General features: G+C 41.4%; 2 protein-coding genes across 2 annotated transcripts in view; both read left to right on the top strand.

Annotated features, from left to right (window-relative positions):
• The window catches only part of LOC120476306 (myelin basic protein), a 21,024-nt gene extending 14,471 nt beyond the window's left edge, over positions 1 to 6,553 (top strand). Inside the window, exon 4 of the mRNA XM_039667308.2 lies at positions 5,358 to 6,553. Within this exon, the coding sequence (XP_039523242.2) occupies positions 5,358 to 5,581 (224 nt within the window). The 3' untranslated portion in view covers positions 5,582 to 6,553. The remainder of the gene's footprint in view (positions 1 to 5,357) is intronic.
• Positions 5,617 to 14,783, top strand: LOC120476305 (uncharacterized). Its single transcript, XM_039667307.2, has 5 exons — positions 5,617 to 5,733; positions 11,970 to 12,071; positions 12,173 to 12,199; positions 12,701 to 12,778; positions 14,193 to 14,783. Exons 1-5 carry the CDS (start codon positions 5,617 to 5,619, stop codon positions 14,226 to 14,228), a joined length of 360 nt encoding a protein of 119 aa, XP_039523241.1. The 3' UTR covers positions 14,229 to 14,783.

Here is a 14,783-nt window from a genome sequence, read left to right as displayed (position 1 = left end):
TCCGGAGGCCAGCTGAAGGGAAAGGCCGTCTCCAAGCAGAGGTTGTCCCACTGGATAGTGGATGCTAAAACCTTGGCCTACCAAGACTAAGGTCTGCCCCCAGGGGTGAAAGCACACTCGAGCAGGAGTGTTGCTTCCTCCCGGGCGTTGACACTCGGCACCTCGCTAACAGACCTCGCTAACAGCTGTGGGCTGACCGACACCGAACACATTTGCAAGATTTTATAATATCCATATAGAGGCAGTGTCCTCCAGTATACCCGCCAGTAAGTAGGACCTGCTCAGTGTAATTCATTGGCTGCACCATTCCCCTTCACGGACTGGATTTGTGCGGTAATTTCCTCAGGTGAGTTCCACAGTTCTGAACCCTGGGTTCCTCCAGCACTGTTGACGTCTAACACCTGTGTGCTGCCCCCGTTGCCCAGCCCTCGCGTCGGAGTAGGTGTTGCGATTCCCCTGCTTGGGACGTGTCTTTCCCTTGGCAAGACCACTCTTGCCTCTCTGAGGCTGAAATATACTCCACCCTCTGGCTGGGTTACCTCCGAGATCTTCCATATATATTCCGCCTAGGTGGTTCATGTGTTTATTCCTAAGTCCTCCCTCTGGGTAGGCATCATGCTGGCATTTTCCTGATAGAATTTGCTACCCTGTGTACCTTGGGAACTCTTGCGTTAAGCTTAGCCCTTCGCTTTTGCGGGCCTCACCACAGGGAGCCGTGGCTAGCGCAAGGCACTGCAAGACAAACATTGTGGCGTTTTGGATAGGACCGCATTGGTCAGACGTTCTGATGTAACGTAGAATGCATATACATATACTTATACACACATACAGCGAGCGGGACTTGCGACACAAATTCCGCAGACCAAGGTACTGTGCGTACCATTGGCTTGTTTTTTACAACTCGAAGGGGTTTGGTATCTCGGGCGAGACCCCATTAGTCGGACGTTCTGACGTAACATCTCCATTCCCTCTTTCAGGGAACGAGGGCTACATACGTAGCTGAGACGTTATTATTATCTAATTTAGAATTCAGCTTCAGTTCCACGTTTGAGCAGTGGTGGAATGTAACGAAGTACAAATACTTTGTGACTTTACTTTACTTAAGTAGAATAAATAGTGCATACTTTTTACTTTTACTTCGTTACATTTTGCAGCAATTATTCTACTTTCTACTCCACTACATTTCTACAGCTTCTGTTACATTTTCATTACATTTTCTGATCAGTTTTTCCCCTGCCAAAACGTAATCTGACCGTCCGTTCGTTACACGTTTGTCTCACCAGTGACGTTTGGTTGCCATAGATACATCAACTAAATGCGTCTCGCACACAGTGTGTTTATCGTGCAATTTATACGCGAAAATTTGTTTTTACGTGCATAGGAAACATGGCAAGCCAAGAGGTTCAGAATTACACCATAAATTAATCGCGTTTACTGCCAAACATAGTTATTAATATATAAGTTAGTAAGGATAAGGATGGTTTATATTGCCTAACTGCAAGCTTGTTTCAGAAATGGTGACAACAATTTTTTTCCATCATTATTGAACATCATTATAGGAGTATTAGGTTGAATGAGTTAGAATTAAATGTTTTATTAATCATTAGAAAATAGTCATTAAGAGAATCAATTGTTATGCAAGTACTTTTACTTTTAATACTTAAAGTACATTTAAAATCAGGTACTTTTTACTTAAGTATGGTTGTCATTGTGTTACTTCTACTTTTACTAAAGTAAATATTTATCTGGTTATTTTTACTTTTACTTAAGTACTGAGATGCAGTACTTCCTCCACCACTGCGTTTGAGTAGGGCTGTGAAAATATTAATAGCATCCCAAATAAAGGTTTGCGTTTACATCATATATGTGTGTGTACTGTGGATATTATTTTGTATATATAAATACTCGCATGTATTTATATACACTCATAACACTCATTAGTACACTCGTAACACTCATTAGTTAACTACCTTATGAACTAAGAATGAGCAATAGTTCTACAGCATTTATCTTAGTTAAAATTCATTTTAACATTTACTTATACATTATTAAATTCAAAGGTTGTATTTGTTAACATGAAAAGACATGGACAGGTGTAAAAGATTGCTCATTGTTAGTTCATGTTGGCAAATACATTAAACTAATGTTAACTATTGTAAAGTGTTACCAATTTACATTAAATATAAATAGAAATATTTGATATAACACATTTTATTTTGGATGCAATTAATCATTGCACAGCTCTGCTTTTGACCAAAAAAAATGATGCAAATTTGTCATTTGTAATAAGACAAAACCACGTTTGGACCTTCATGAGGGATTCGTATCCGCCACACGTTACATGATGGACAGGAGAAACGAGATGAGTTTCACTGGGCAGAGAATGTGCAGAATCTGGCCTGGGGAAGTTATTCCAGTCACACTGTCCCCTTTGTCCTTCTGCAATAACTTTGTGGAGGACAAAGAGTCTCTGTGAGGAACACTAGAGTCAGTTCAGATTCTCTTGTGTTGTGCGGTACAGTCGAGGCTTTGTGTTTCAAACCTGACGACCTCCTGGGGAACAAACCTGTGGAGAAGACCACCATGGTGTCAGGAGCGATGGGCAGTTCGGATCATTTCACCGACTCTCTCGTTCAGCAAGATGAAAGAGTCTTTATTCGAGTCATTTGGTTCATCTAAGTGGATTTAAATGTTATACTTTTAACAGCCAGATTCCCCGAACACATCCACACACTATCTTGATCATATTCTGAATTAAGGCGAGGCAAGTTTATCTATAAAGCGCACTTAGTGCTTTACACCGGAATTAAAATAATCACCAAATAAAAGCGAGGAAAATTAAAACAGTTTGAGAAATGAAAAGAGATCAACTTCTCATCGGGCAAAACACCGCCTCAGTAGTGCATTGGACGTCTGCGATGGACCCGATGCTTCCCTAAACTCGGGCCGGAGGAGCTCGCGGGGAACCTCATGTTCACTGACCCATCAGTCCGCACCCCAATGAAGAGATCATTATAATGCAGGCTGAAATAATTCACAGGAAACATAAATATTTAATTTACCTTGCGAGTCTTTGGCTCATTTGTCATGTGACACACGCAAAGACCGGATCGTTAATGAATGACCCATCACTACACGTGTTACGACGGATCGTTTCAGGGAGTGTAAAGGCCCGTACACACCGGGACGAATATCAGCGCGCGTTATTCGTCAGCGTTTTTTGTGTTCACACCCAAGCGTTTTTCGCTGACGATAAGCCGAATGAACATGCAAATTCATTCCCTGACATTAGATGGCGCTTAATGTAAAACAGAAATAATAATAGAATACTATACTAGGGTGATCATATTCATGTCTCAATGTTTTATTATGACAGATAGAAAAAAACCGAATGAAATAATGATAGAAATAATGTCTTCTGTATTAGAAAAATATATAGGCCTAAATAATAAATAACTAAAAGAAATGCCTCCAAATGTAACAAAAAATAGCTCTCACAAACTTACAAAAACGAACTAACAAAATCTATTTATATCTTTAGTTTTCATCCTCTTTATCTTGTTTCTTCCTCGTCCACCTTCCCAGACAGCAAACTGACATTGAATCAACGTGGAAACGACGTCTCTCATGACATTTAAACAACGTTGATTTTGCTCATCGAATTAACGTTGAACCAACGTCAGACGCGGCATTCTTCAAAGCTAAATGAAAATCGAAAATTGGTTTGCTTTCATAACGTTGAAACAACGCGTTGATTTCAAGTTGATTTTCCGTTAGTTTTGAAAGAATGACGCGTCTGACGTTGGTTCAACGTTAATTCGATGAGCAAAACAATGTCAGATCAACGTTGTTTCAATGTCAGTTTGCTATCTGGGTTGTTTGTCCATCTATATTTTGCTGTAGGACTGATCTTTCCCAGCAGTTTTTTTGAGAACCAGGACATTTTCATCACTTAAAAACAGTCAGGACAGGACGTGGAAACAGGACGTGTGTAACGCAAAGTTGAGATGTTGCCCAGAGATAAAAACATAGCACTAGTTGTCGGATGAACAGATGCACGAGAGACGAGAGTTGTCGTATTTCCCCGCGTTTAATAAAACCACTCAAACGTCACACTCGTCCTCCTCATGATACATGGGGATCGAGCGAGAGAAAACAAACAAACAAACATCTGGTCACAATAGAAAAATAAAATAAAAGAAAGAATACAAAGAGTCGGCAGAGCGGTTCTCCTCTCCTCACTTGTCAAAATCTAACTGACACTATATGCAGTTCTCATCTCAACTCAGATTTCTGTAAAGCACAAAGTGACCGTTTTACACATGTCCAGGGAAAACAGGACTGTTGGTCACCCTATACTATATTATTACAGAAATACTAATATAAATATTTTCTTATAGCTCTTTGTGCTACGAGACCAGCAGCTCAACATTCATCTTGCCCATACAGTAGGTATCTTATCTCTTCTTCGCCGTATGTGTGCTCGGCAAGACCGTTTTGTGTTTGAGCGCCCTCAACTTGTGTTTTACTGTAACTTCAGAAGTACCAGACACGTGAGCAAATCCGCCAATCTCGTTGGTCGGATAGGTTGACGCGGCGCGTCAAACCAAAAAAACGAACCCGAGGCGTTTTTTAAAAATGACGCTTTTACGCGTGGCGTTTTTCGCGTCGGTGTGAACACTCACATTGGCGCCCATTGTTTAGTCACGAGGCGTTAAACGTCGACGAATAACGCGGGCGAAATTCGTCCTGGTGTGAACAGGCCTTAACGATTCCCTCACCTCATGATTCAATATACATCACCGTATACTTCAAGATACATGATTAAAGGTCAACCAAAAATGTCCTGTTGATTAAATGCTAAATGTGGTGTTCAGTGTGTGTGTAAATGAATAGGATGGACTTGGTTCTGAAACCCAACGCAGGACAATAGAGACTCCAGAATAACAATATTCATGATTCTGAAGATGAACACAGAATTATTGTAGATGAATATGATGATCTCTGTCACTGACTGGATATATTTAATATAATAAAGGCCACTTTATACTGGTAACATCAGACATCTGCCATTATCAGTCCCACAGATATTCATTATTATACATTATAATCAACATTATATAGTAGTTTAATGTGACACTAAAACATTTTTACTTTGGATGAACTATACACAATATTATTGCGATATATTGCGACACACCTCTAGTATTTCCTCATGAAAGTGATGATTCAATATCATTGTGGAAAGTTATATTAAATGTCCCCAACTAAGCCCCCAGTGAAAAGAGAAGGGCACACCCCTAATGGTTTGTGAAAAGTGATGATTCAGTGTTGATGACAATGGTGTGTGTGTTCAGGAGAGGGAGAGGCGGACCTGAACCAGAACAATGGCTCTTCCAGCAAGAGTCTGAGCGAGTCCACGACGGAGCAGTCGAGCGGCACGACCCCTGACCCCGACGGGCCCCGCCCACACCTGACCCGCCTGTTCTCTCGGGACGCCCCGGGGCGAGAGGACAACACCTTCACGGACCGGCCCTCGGAGTCGGACGAGCTGCAGACCATCCAGGAGGACCTCGAGTAGAGCTCTCTCGCCCGCCTCGCTTCCCTCAGACACTCATGGCATCCGCTAGCTCCTCGCAGTCCACCCTCCGGCTGGGCCGCAGCAAGAAGAGCCCCACCGTCATGGACCAGCTCGGAAAGTTCTTCGGGGGGGAGAAGAAGAAGAAGGGAAAGGTGAGGATTGGGCTTTCTGCTGGACCTGACTGTAATCTTTCATCTCATATATCCCGAGTAAAGCTGCGGCTCGGGGGGTTGTGGGGTTTTGCTGTGGTTCAACGATCGTGAGAATTATGTTTATAAACGTGACTTTTTGCTTTTATAAGATTTTCAGATATTTGAAATGCCTGTACAGAACAAAATCGAGTGTTTGTCCAATCTTCACTGACAGTATAGTTCAGCACAGACGGTACAGTGTGTGTGTGTGTGTGTGTGTGTGAGCTCTTCAGACAGTATATCACACGAGCGAGCGCTGAGCGTGTGTTTTATATCCACATTAGGATCCAGTCTAACGCCTCAGGGTTTTCCACGGTACTGACGGAGGCTTGCTTTCAAAAATGGAAATGATTTTTTATGCTTGTGCATTTATGCAATTTCTAAAGCCTTAACTTTTAAGACCACACAAGAGGGAGGTGAATATTTTTTTCTTCTGAAATTCCCAGATATTTAATCCGTTAGAGTGTGAAACGAGATCTCCTCGTGTGTGTGTGTGTGTGTGTGTGTAAGTCCTTGTGTTTAAAGTGCCAAACGCTGGTCAGAAGCGGCTGTGCCTAACGTGATTATGATTATGATTATGATTATGGTCGTGAGAGTGTGTGTTCCTGCTGTATAATAGTGTTGTCCGTCGATCACGCCTCAGGGAACTGGTCTGTAACAGTAAGTGTGTGTGTGAACGCACCTGTAACCCCTAAACACTGTGTGTATCTGTAACCCTGACGCTGTTCCTGTCTTCAGCTTTTTCACATTTGCTTGATTAAAGTGTATCTAACATCATCAACACTGACTGTTTTGTTTATTTATCTAATATCATGACTGCATCTTTTGTTCCGTATTGCACACAAAACGCACATTATACAGGGGTGAGGGGTCACTATGAAACCAAATGTTTGCCTCGTTTTAAAGCAGCTTTACTGAGAGTAATAATGCTATGCTTCATGTTTTAGGGCTGGGCGATATATTATCATCTTTATTATTATGTATCGTGAATATTGCAAATATTGTTGAAAATTAAGATTATTAATGAAAAGTCTGCTTTTTTTTTACTTGCACTAAACATTTTGAATTTGCTTTAACAAAATAAGTGTTTGTCCAAATCTGCTTGAGTTTAATTGGGGGGAAAAATAAAATCACCTTTTTTAATCATTCTAGAGCAACATCAAAAATATTGAGATGTATATGGCTTTATTATCATCAATATTTCGAAAGATTTCAAGTTTTAGGATATAGATCAGCAGATATATCCGCGCTTCAATGTTATTTAAGTGATGAAACGGAAGAAGCTTTTATTGTTTTAACTAAACATTCACAATAAGATCTATAACATGATTTTACAAGATAATCAGCTGAACTTTCCTCTCCTGGCTCGCGGACAGAAAGAGCAGCCGGCTTTGTCCTCAAAACTTATTAATGAAAAGGGTTAATATAACCGGTTGTCCAAAAGTCTGATTATATTGTACTGACCGAAATCTGCTAATTCATATGATGTTAACAACATCGTCCCTGAAGGGTCAATAGAGTCCTCTCCGGACTCTAGTGATTTTATTGAGCTTTCTTAAACCGGTGAAATATGAGGAAAACATGGTATATTTTAAATAGGGAAGAACAAAACATTAAACTTGGTTAAGGTATTTATCTGACAAAATTGTTTTGCAAATAAAGTTAAATTACAGCTATAGGTTTTATTTTACTATGCCAAAAAAAATCCATTAAAACGTATAAAAAATCCGACAGGAAAAAGCAAACATTGACTGACACAATCAGTTATTAATATTCTGTCGGTTCTCTCTTGTTTTAGCATGTGTTCATCATTTATTTGTTTGACAGACTGGACTAAAATGTTGCACAAATTGTCATGTTTCATTGTGTTATTATCACAAATCAAATAATCGACTGCAAGCACAACTACGCAGAATGACTAAAATCTTTAACTCATTCATAATAATATTTAAGATATAAAAATAAGACGTTGCTGTTTGAGCATGAGCTCTGCAAATCTATATCAGTGTCAGTGCTCCTGAACTCCTGAAACGCCTCCATTGTAGTTTTGAGTTTCTCCCGTCACAATATTCCTCATTATAATAATTAATGCGCAGAATAAAGGGGCGGGGCCTGGTTGAGTTAGTTAGTAGTGTGTTAAACTGGCGGTTAAGGAAAGGGGCGGGACATTTCCCAAACACACTCGACCAATCACAACACACTGCTCCAGCTGACCAATCAGAGCACAGTGTGCTTTCAGGAGGAGGGGCTTCATAGAGACAGGAAGTAAACAGAGCGTTACTGACAGACTGGGAAGAGAGGAGCCGCAACAATGGAGAATATGAGGAGAATAATCAACATTCAAGCAGGAAAACCTGTTCTAGGAGAGCCTGAAACACATCGAGAGTTAGGGGTTTTCCTCTGGTTTAACAGTATTTTAACAAATCATTGTAAACGAAAACGTTGTGCTACAAATATTCCATTGGTTTGAATAAATTAGTTGTTTAAATTATATGTTTTCTTTATTTACCATCAGGAAAAATGAGTTAAAGCTTGGTATTTTAATATGATGAGAATGTGTGTCCAGAGCTGTACTGGGCCCGCTGCTGACCTCATCCCTGACCTCTCTGAAAACTCACGCCAGATACTGTGTAAAATACTGTGAGATTCACTTCAGGTTCATAATTAGTGCTCGTAAACGGTGGCCGACATGCGTCTGAACACAATAGAAGATATCTTGTAGAATGTTGGAACCAAACATTTTATTTCCAAAATATACAGTACCAACATTCTTCAAAATATGTTATTCTGTGTTTTGCAGGATTGGAAAGACATAAGGGAGAGTAAATTAAAAATTTTTTGGGTGGACTATCCAAAGACAAACACATAATGAGTTCAAATGGACAAGGAAACATTAATAAGAAGGAAGGAAGATTTGTACAATAACACGGTCAAAAGGCTCTACTGAATATTAATAAGGCCATGATGACATTGATTGGTAGCCTTCATTGCCTCCAGTCAAGTAACCTAATTAATATATGATGTTTTATTAACAAAGTTTGGGAGAAGCACATTCTGATAATTAACCTAATTAACACGGGAGGAGCATGTTCAGTTAATCGACTGGAGCATGTTCAGTAAATCACATGAAATGTGATTTTAACAAATCGTTTTCGAGCTAAATGAATATGTGGTTTGAAATCCAAATTTCTGGAAATCCATCTCAGTCGGATCGGATTTCTTATGGTTTATGTTCCTCTCTCACGCCATGTAAAACTAGACCTTGATATAGGAAACATGCTGAAGTCGCTGCAGAAACAAGATTGTATAATTGAGCCGGTCGAGCAGAAAACGACAATACAATAAAAACACGTCAGAGCCGACGGGATAAAGCCTCAGACGACATCCAGCGCAGACTTCTGATCTAATCCGATACACAAATAACCGGATTTGGACTGTCAGTGTGAACATACAGTAGCCTAAGGCTCAGTTGCTCAGATCCGTTTAGCTGTTCACATTGTCGATTTAATATTGGCGATATCAGACTCCAGTGAGAACAGATCATGGGCCCGAACCGACCCGATGCACTACAGAACAATGAAAAGAAGCCACACAGAACGAGTCATACGGAAGTAAACGTCGAGAACATTAAAGTAAGTATATTTATTAAAATGATTAAAAGTATTGTTTATTCATAGTGTGAATTTATGCACAGGCAATATAAAGAACAAACGCGATGAGGCAGAAGGAGAGTTTTTAAACCTTTATGATATAACGAGGTCTCGTGTTTTGTTTGTATGAGCTGTTACCTCAATACTTTTGAGTTCTGTCACATCACTGTCCTGATATGATAACTTTGGGAATGTAAAATCTTTGAAGTGACTCCAATGAGTGCAGAATTGTGCCGAATGTTGGTGAACAACCCTGATGAAAACTCACGTGTGTCGCTGCAGTGACCCTTCAGACCTTGATTAGTTGTTCAGGTGTGTTTGATTAGGGCAGGGGCGTAGCACCAAATTCTGGGCCCTGAACACTCTCAATGTTAGTGGGCCCCCTACACATGGCATTGTACGATGCGGGTTAGCAAAGTGAAAATTACATTTTGAATGAAATGTATTTTTTTAATTATTTGAATATAAACAAGTATAAACAGTGTTTAAATAATAAAAACAGATTATAGTAATGACTGGTTCTTTCATTCACCACCTGAATTGATGCATTTGGTCTACTTGTGCTCAAATACCTTTAAACCTTAGGCTACATCGGTTTTGTGTACTAACATTTTGATCCATGATACTGATGCAAGTTTTAAAAGAAAAACATTTATTTTTGAATAGGAGAACACAAGAACACGAGAGACAACTGTACCCTCAGAAACCAGGTTAAACTGATGCCACCAACTTTCTCAGTTGGTCGCACCAGCATTTTATTTTTTATTTTTTTTTGCTACATGCCATGGGATTAATCAATGCATGCCGATGAATAGTGGTTTTAATGGACCAAAGCCAGCAAAGGCTTACCATAAATACCAGTAATATATTAATCATCATTGCCAAATTTCAGGATTTTCATGGATTTTGGACAGTAATTTTAATCTGTAATTTTAAGAATTTTACATTTGAATTACATTCAATCTATCTATTTACAGTTGAATCATAATCTTCTGTGTCTGTCATTTTTCTATTAGCATCATATTTCTATCTTTTAAAAATCATTAAACATTTAAATGTACATTACATTTTAAAAGATTTTTACAACAAGCTAAAAAGAGTTTTACAACAAGCTAAAACAGATTTTTTGTTTTCAAATTTATTATCAGAAATCTCACACTCCTTACCTCCTGCATTTTGTAATAATTTGTTTCCTGAGACATTTTCATTTTTATATTTTTATTCATGAATTCGTAATTGGCGCGTTCCGCGTGACGTCTATGTGTCTTGCGGAAGAACACTGTTGCCGGAGCTACTTCTCTCCATTAATGTCTATGGCGAGTCACGCAGTCACTGGGAAACGCATCCGAGTCAACACCGGGAATCCGGGATAAAAAAAATAGTCCGAATATAAACACTTATAACAGGCGTAACGTTACTGTAGTGATTCAGGATAAGTCAAAAACACGGTTTGGAAAATGGAGTCATGATGTAGCCTACTCGTTCGTTTTGAACATAAGTTACGGACTGCAGTCTGCAGCAGCTGATACAACGGTCGGTGTCCACTCGTACATATGCGACGCGACCACATCACATACAATTTTAACTCGCACAATCAAATTCTCAAAAAAATGGTCGCATATGAGACCAATTTGGTCGCAGTCTGGAACCCTGCATTAGCAGCAGCTGTCTGGAGTTGACTACGTTAACTTTAATTAGATGTAACATTAGGTGCATATAGCAAACTCAGTTCACCTTTTGGGAAGAAATCAGTCATCAGCTGCTTCCCCGCATTCTGCCTCCTGTCTTTTTCTTTCCTCTCTTTCTTTTTTTGAAAGCCCGATTTGGGCTTTTTGCACAGCATGATCAGATCAGGCTCTAGTCTAGACTCACTGACTGCGTTATTACTTGTTTGCCGCCCGCTGCGTCTATGGGCGGTCGACGCGTTGCGGACTAAACCATTCGGAAGGGGGTCCAGAGTGTCTGGCACTGAGTTCATTTTGGTCAATATTTTTTTTAAATGATTATTAATGAAATCAATTGGAGGGCCCAATTAATTCTAATTAGGTTAAAAAAAATTTTTTTTTTTAAATTGATGGGATTTCAAAGGGCCCTCTCCCTAGACGGGGCCCTGGGTAGTCAGGTCCGTTGAAGTGCGTAGAAGTGTGTTGAAGTGTGTTGTAGAACTGTGTTGAAATGTGTAGAAGTGTGTAGAAGTGTGCTATAGAAGTGACTTGAAGTGTGTAGAAGTGTGTTGTAGAACTGTGTTGAAATGTGCTGAAGTGTGTAGAAGTGTGTTGAGGTGTGTAGAAATGTGTTGAAGTGTGTAGGAGTGTGTTGAAGTGTGTAGAAGTGTGCTATAGAAGTGACTTGAAGTGTGTTGTAGAACTGTGTTGAAATGTGTAGAAGTGTGTTGAGGTGTGTAGAAATGTGTTGAAGTGTGTAGGAGTGTGTTGAAGTGTGTAGAATTGTGTTGAAGTGTGTAGGAGTGTGTTGAAGTGTGTAGAATTGTGTAGAAGTGTGTAGAAGTGTGTAGAAGTGTGCTGAAGTGTGCTGTCTCCCTCACAGGGCTCTTTTCGAGGAGGTCTGTCTGCGTCTCCTCAGAGGAAGAGTGCGTCCCCGCGCCGCCGTCCGGATGAGAGCGCCGTCATGCACTTCCTGAGAAACATCGTTCGTATCTCTCCTCCTTTCCACTGTCCCTTACGTATGACAAACAATAAATAAATACTCATATTTTCAACGATTCTCATTGTAGTTTCTCCCCCGATTAGGTTTCTCCATCTACCCCAAAATCTAAGGTAAGTGTCAGTCATTTCCATATGAGAAATGTATGTTAACATTATGCTGACTAATATTCTGCATCATCATGCTCTGCCTTTGATTGGTTTCATGCGGCACAGAAAGATTTGAACTGAATTAATTTCATCTCACTCAGTTACAGCTGACTCCAGGGGTGTTCTGACACGAGGAGCCAAAGCTCTTTTTTATCAATCAATTGGAAATTCATTGCCTCCTTTCTCATGTGGCTTTTCCTCATTCAATCATCGCCACTCTTAGTTTTATCTTTTTAGTTTCTCTCTTTTTATGTTTTATTTTATTATTTTCTCATCCAATGTCTGAGGAGACACTGCCTCCCTCGCCTCTTTAGAAGAAATGCCCCTTTCATATTATACTCTATAGTATTTTAGTAGCTCTGAATTCATCTGTCCTCTTTCATGATCATCAACCTCTTCTTTGCCATGAGCGACCTGTCTCAAACACTAACCTGAGTGACAGATGCACGTCTGCTTTATTAACAGAGAGAGCAGAAATCACAGAGCAAAGGCCAGAAGGGACGTGGAGAGAGTCAAGGCTCCTTAACCCGCATCTTCAAGAGGGTAAATCGCATTCATCACTCCTCACACCGCACTCCTCATCACTCCTCATCACTCCTCACACTGCACTCCTCATCACTCCTCACACCGCACTCCTCATCACTCCTCACACCGCACTCCTCATCACTCCTCATCACTCCTCATCACTCCTCACCACTCCTCATCACTCCTCATCACTCCTCAAACCGCACTCCTCATCACTCCTCATCACTCCTCAAACCGCACTCCTCATCACTCCTCAAACCGCACTCCTCATCACTCCTCATCACTCCTCACACCGCACTCCTCATCACTCCTCACACTGCACTCCTCATCACTCCTCACACCGCACTCCTCATCACTCCTCACACCGCACTCCTCATCACTCCTCACACTGCACTCCTCATCACTCCTCACACCGCACTCCTCATCACTCCTCACACCGCACTCCTCATCACTCCTCACACTGCACTCCTCATCACTCCTCACACCGCACTCCTCATCACTCCTCACACCGCACTCCTCATCACTCCTCATCACTCCTCATCACTCCTCACACCGCACTCCTCATCACTCCTCACACCGCACTCCTCATCACTCCTCACACCGCACTCCTCATCACTCCTCATCACTCCTCATCACTCCTCATCACTCCTCATCACTCCTCAAACCGCACTCCTCATCACTCCTCATCACTCCTCAAACCGCACTCCTCATCACTCCTCAAACCGCACTCCTCATCACTCCTCATCACTCCTCACACCGCACTCCTCATCACTCCTCACACTGCACTCCTCATCACTCCTCACACCGCACTCCTCATCACTCCTCACACCGCACTCCTCATCACTCCTCACACTGCACTCCTCATCACTCCTCACACCGCACTCCTCATCACTCCTCACACCGCACTCCTCATCACTCCTCACACCGCACTCCTCATCACTCCTCATCACTCCTCACCACTCCTCATCACTCCTCATCACTCCTCAAACCGCACTCCTCATCACTCCTCATCACTCCTCAAACCGCACTCCTCATCACTCCTCAAACCGCACTCCTCATCACTCCTCATCACTCCTCACACCGCACTCCTCATCACTCCTCACACTGCACTCCTCATCACTCCTCACACCGCACTCCTCATCACTCCTCACACCGCACTCCTCATCACTCCTCACACTGCACTCCTCATCACTCCTCACACCGCACTCCTCATCACTCCTCACACTGCACTCCTCATCACTCCTCACACTGCACTCCTCATCACTCCTCACACTGCACTCCTCATCACTCCTCACACTGCACTCCTCATCACTCCTCAAACCGCACTCCTCATCACTCCTCACACTGCACTCCTCATCACTCCTCACACCGCACTCCTCATCACTAACGCCAGTCATCGCTGGGCTGTTCTCATGCTGATTCTCTCTTCCAGGGAGGAAGCCAATCCACTTCTTCTGCCAAGCGCTGAAACCATCACCTCTCTCGTTAAACAGAGGACAGGATGACAGATTACATCTTTTTATTTTTCTAATCCAGTAACAATGAGTTGAAGCGGCTTCTGCATTGATATGTTACATCTGAATTACTCCCGTTCAGTCTTGTATTGATGTAGTTGTGTGTAATCTTTGAGAGTTAGATGATGTTGGTCGTGTTGAAATGCTTTCGTCTCGTCTCTGTCGTGTTACTCTTACCTGGTCTGTAAATGTGTGTGTTAGACCTCAGATGTGTTTTCTACACTCTTCACGTGTCCATGAACGAAGAGTGATGCGGTCTGCGTCCTGTAATCCTTCAAACACGTGCATGTGCTGAGATCCACAACACAAACGGGCTTGTTCAATGTTTAACCCGATGACTGATTGATGTGGCCTTTGCTTGTTATAGTTTGAGCCTTCGTTTTCTGTTCATCAGGAAGATACAAAAACAGTTTCCAGGTTTAAGCCATTATGTATCTCACATGTGAAACAATGTGTATGTTATTTTAATTTAACATGCTTCATATTAAAATCAAGTCACGTAAAAACTT

The sequence above is a fragment of the Pimephales promelas genome, chromosome 12, assembly GCF_988280905.1.
Source record: "Pimephales promelas chromosome 12, fPimPro1.hap1.1, whole genome shotgun sequence".
NCBI classification, from domain to species: Eukaryota; Metazoa; Chordata; class Actinopteri; order Cypriniformes; family Leuciscidae; genus Pimephales; species Pimephales promelas.
The sequence above is the reverse complement of the archived record's forward strand: the minus strand, read 5'-3'. Positions and strand labels throughout refer to the sequence as shown.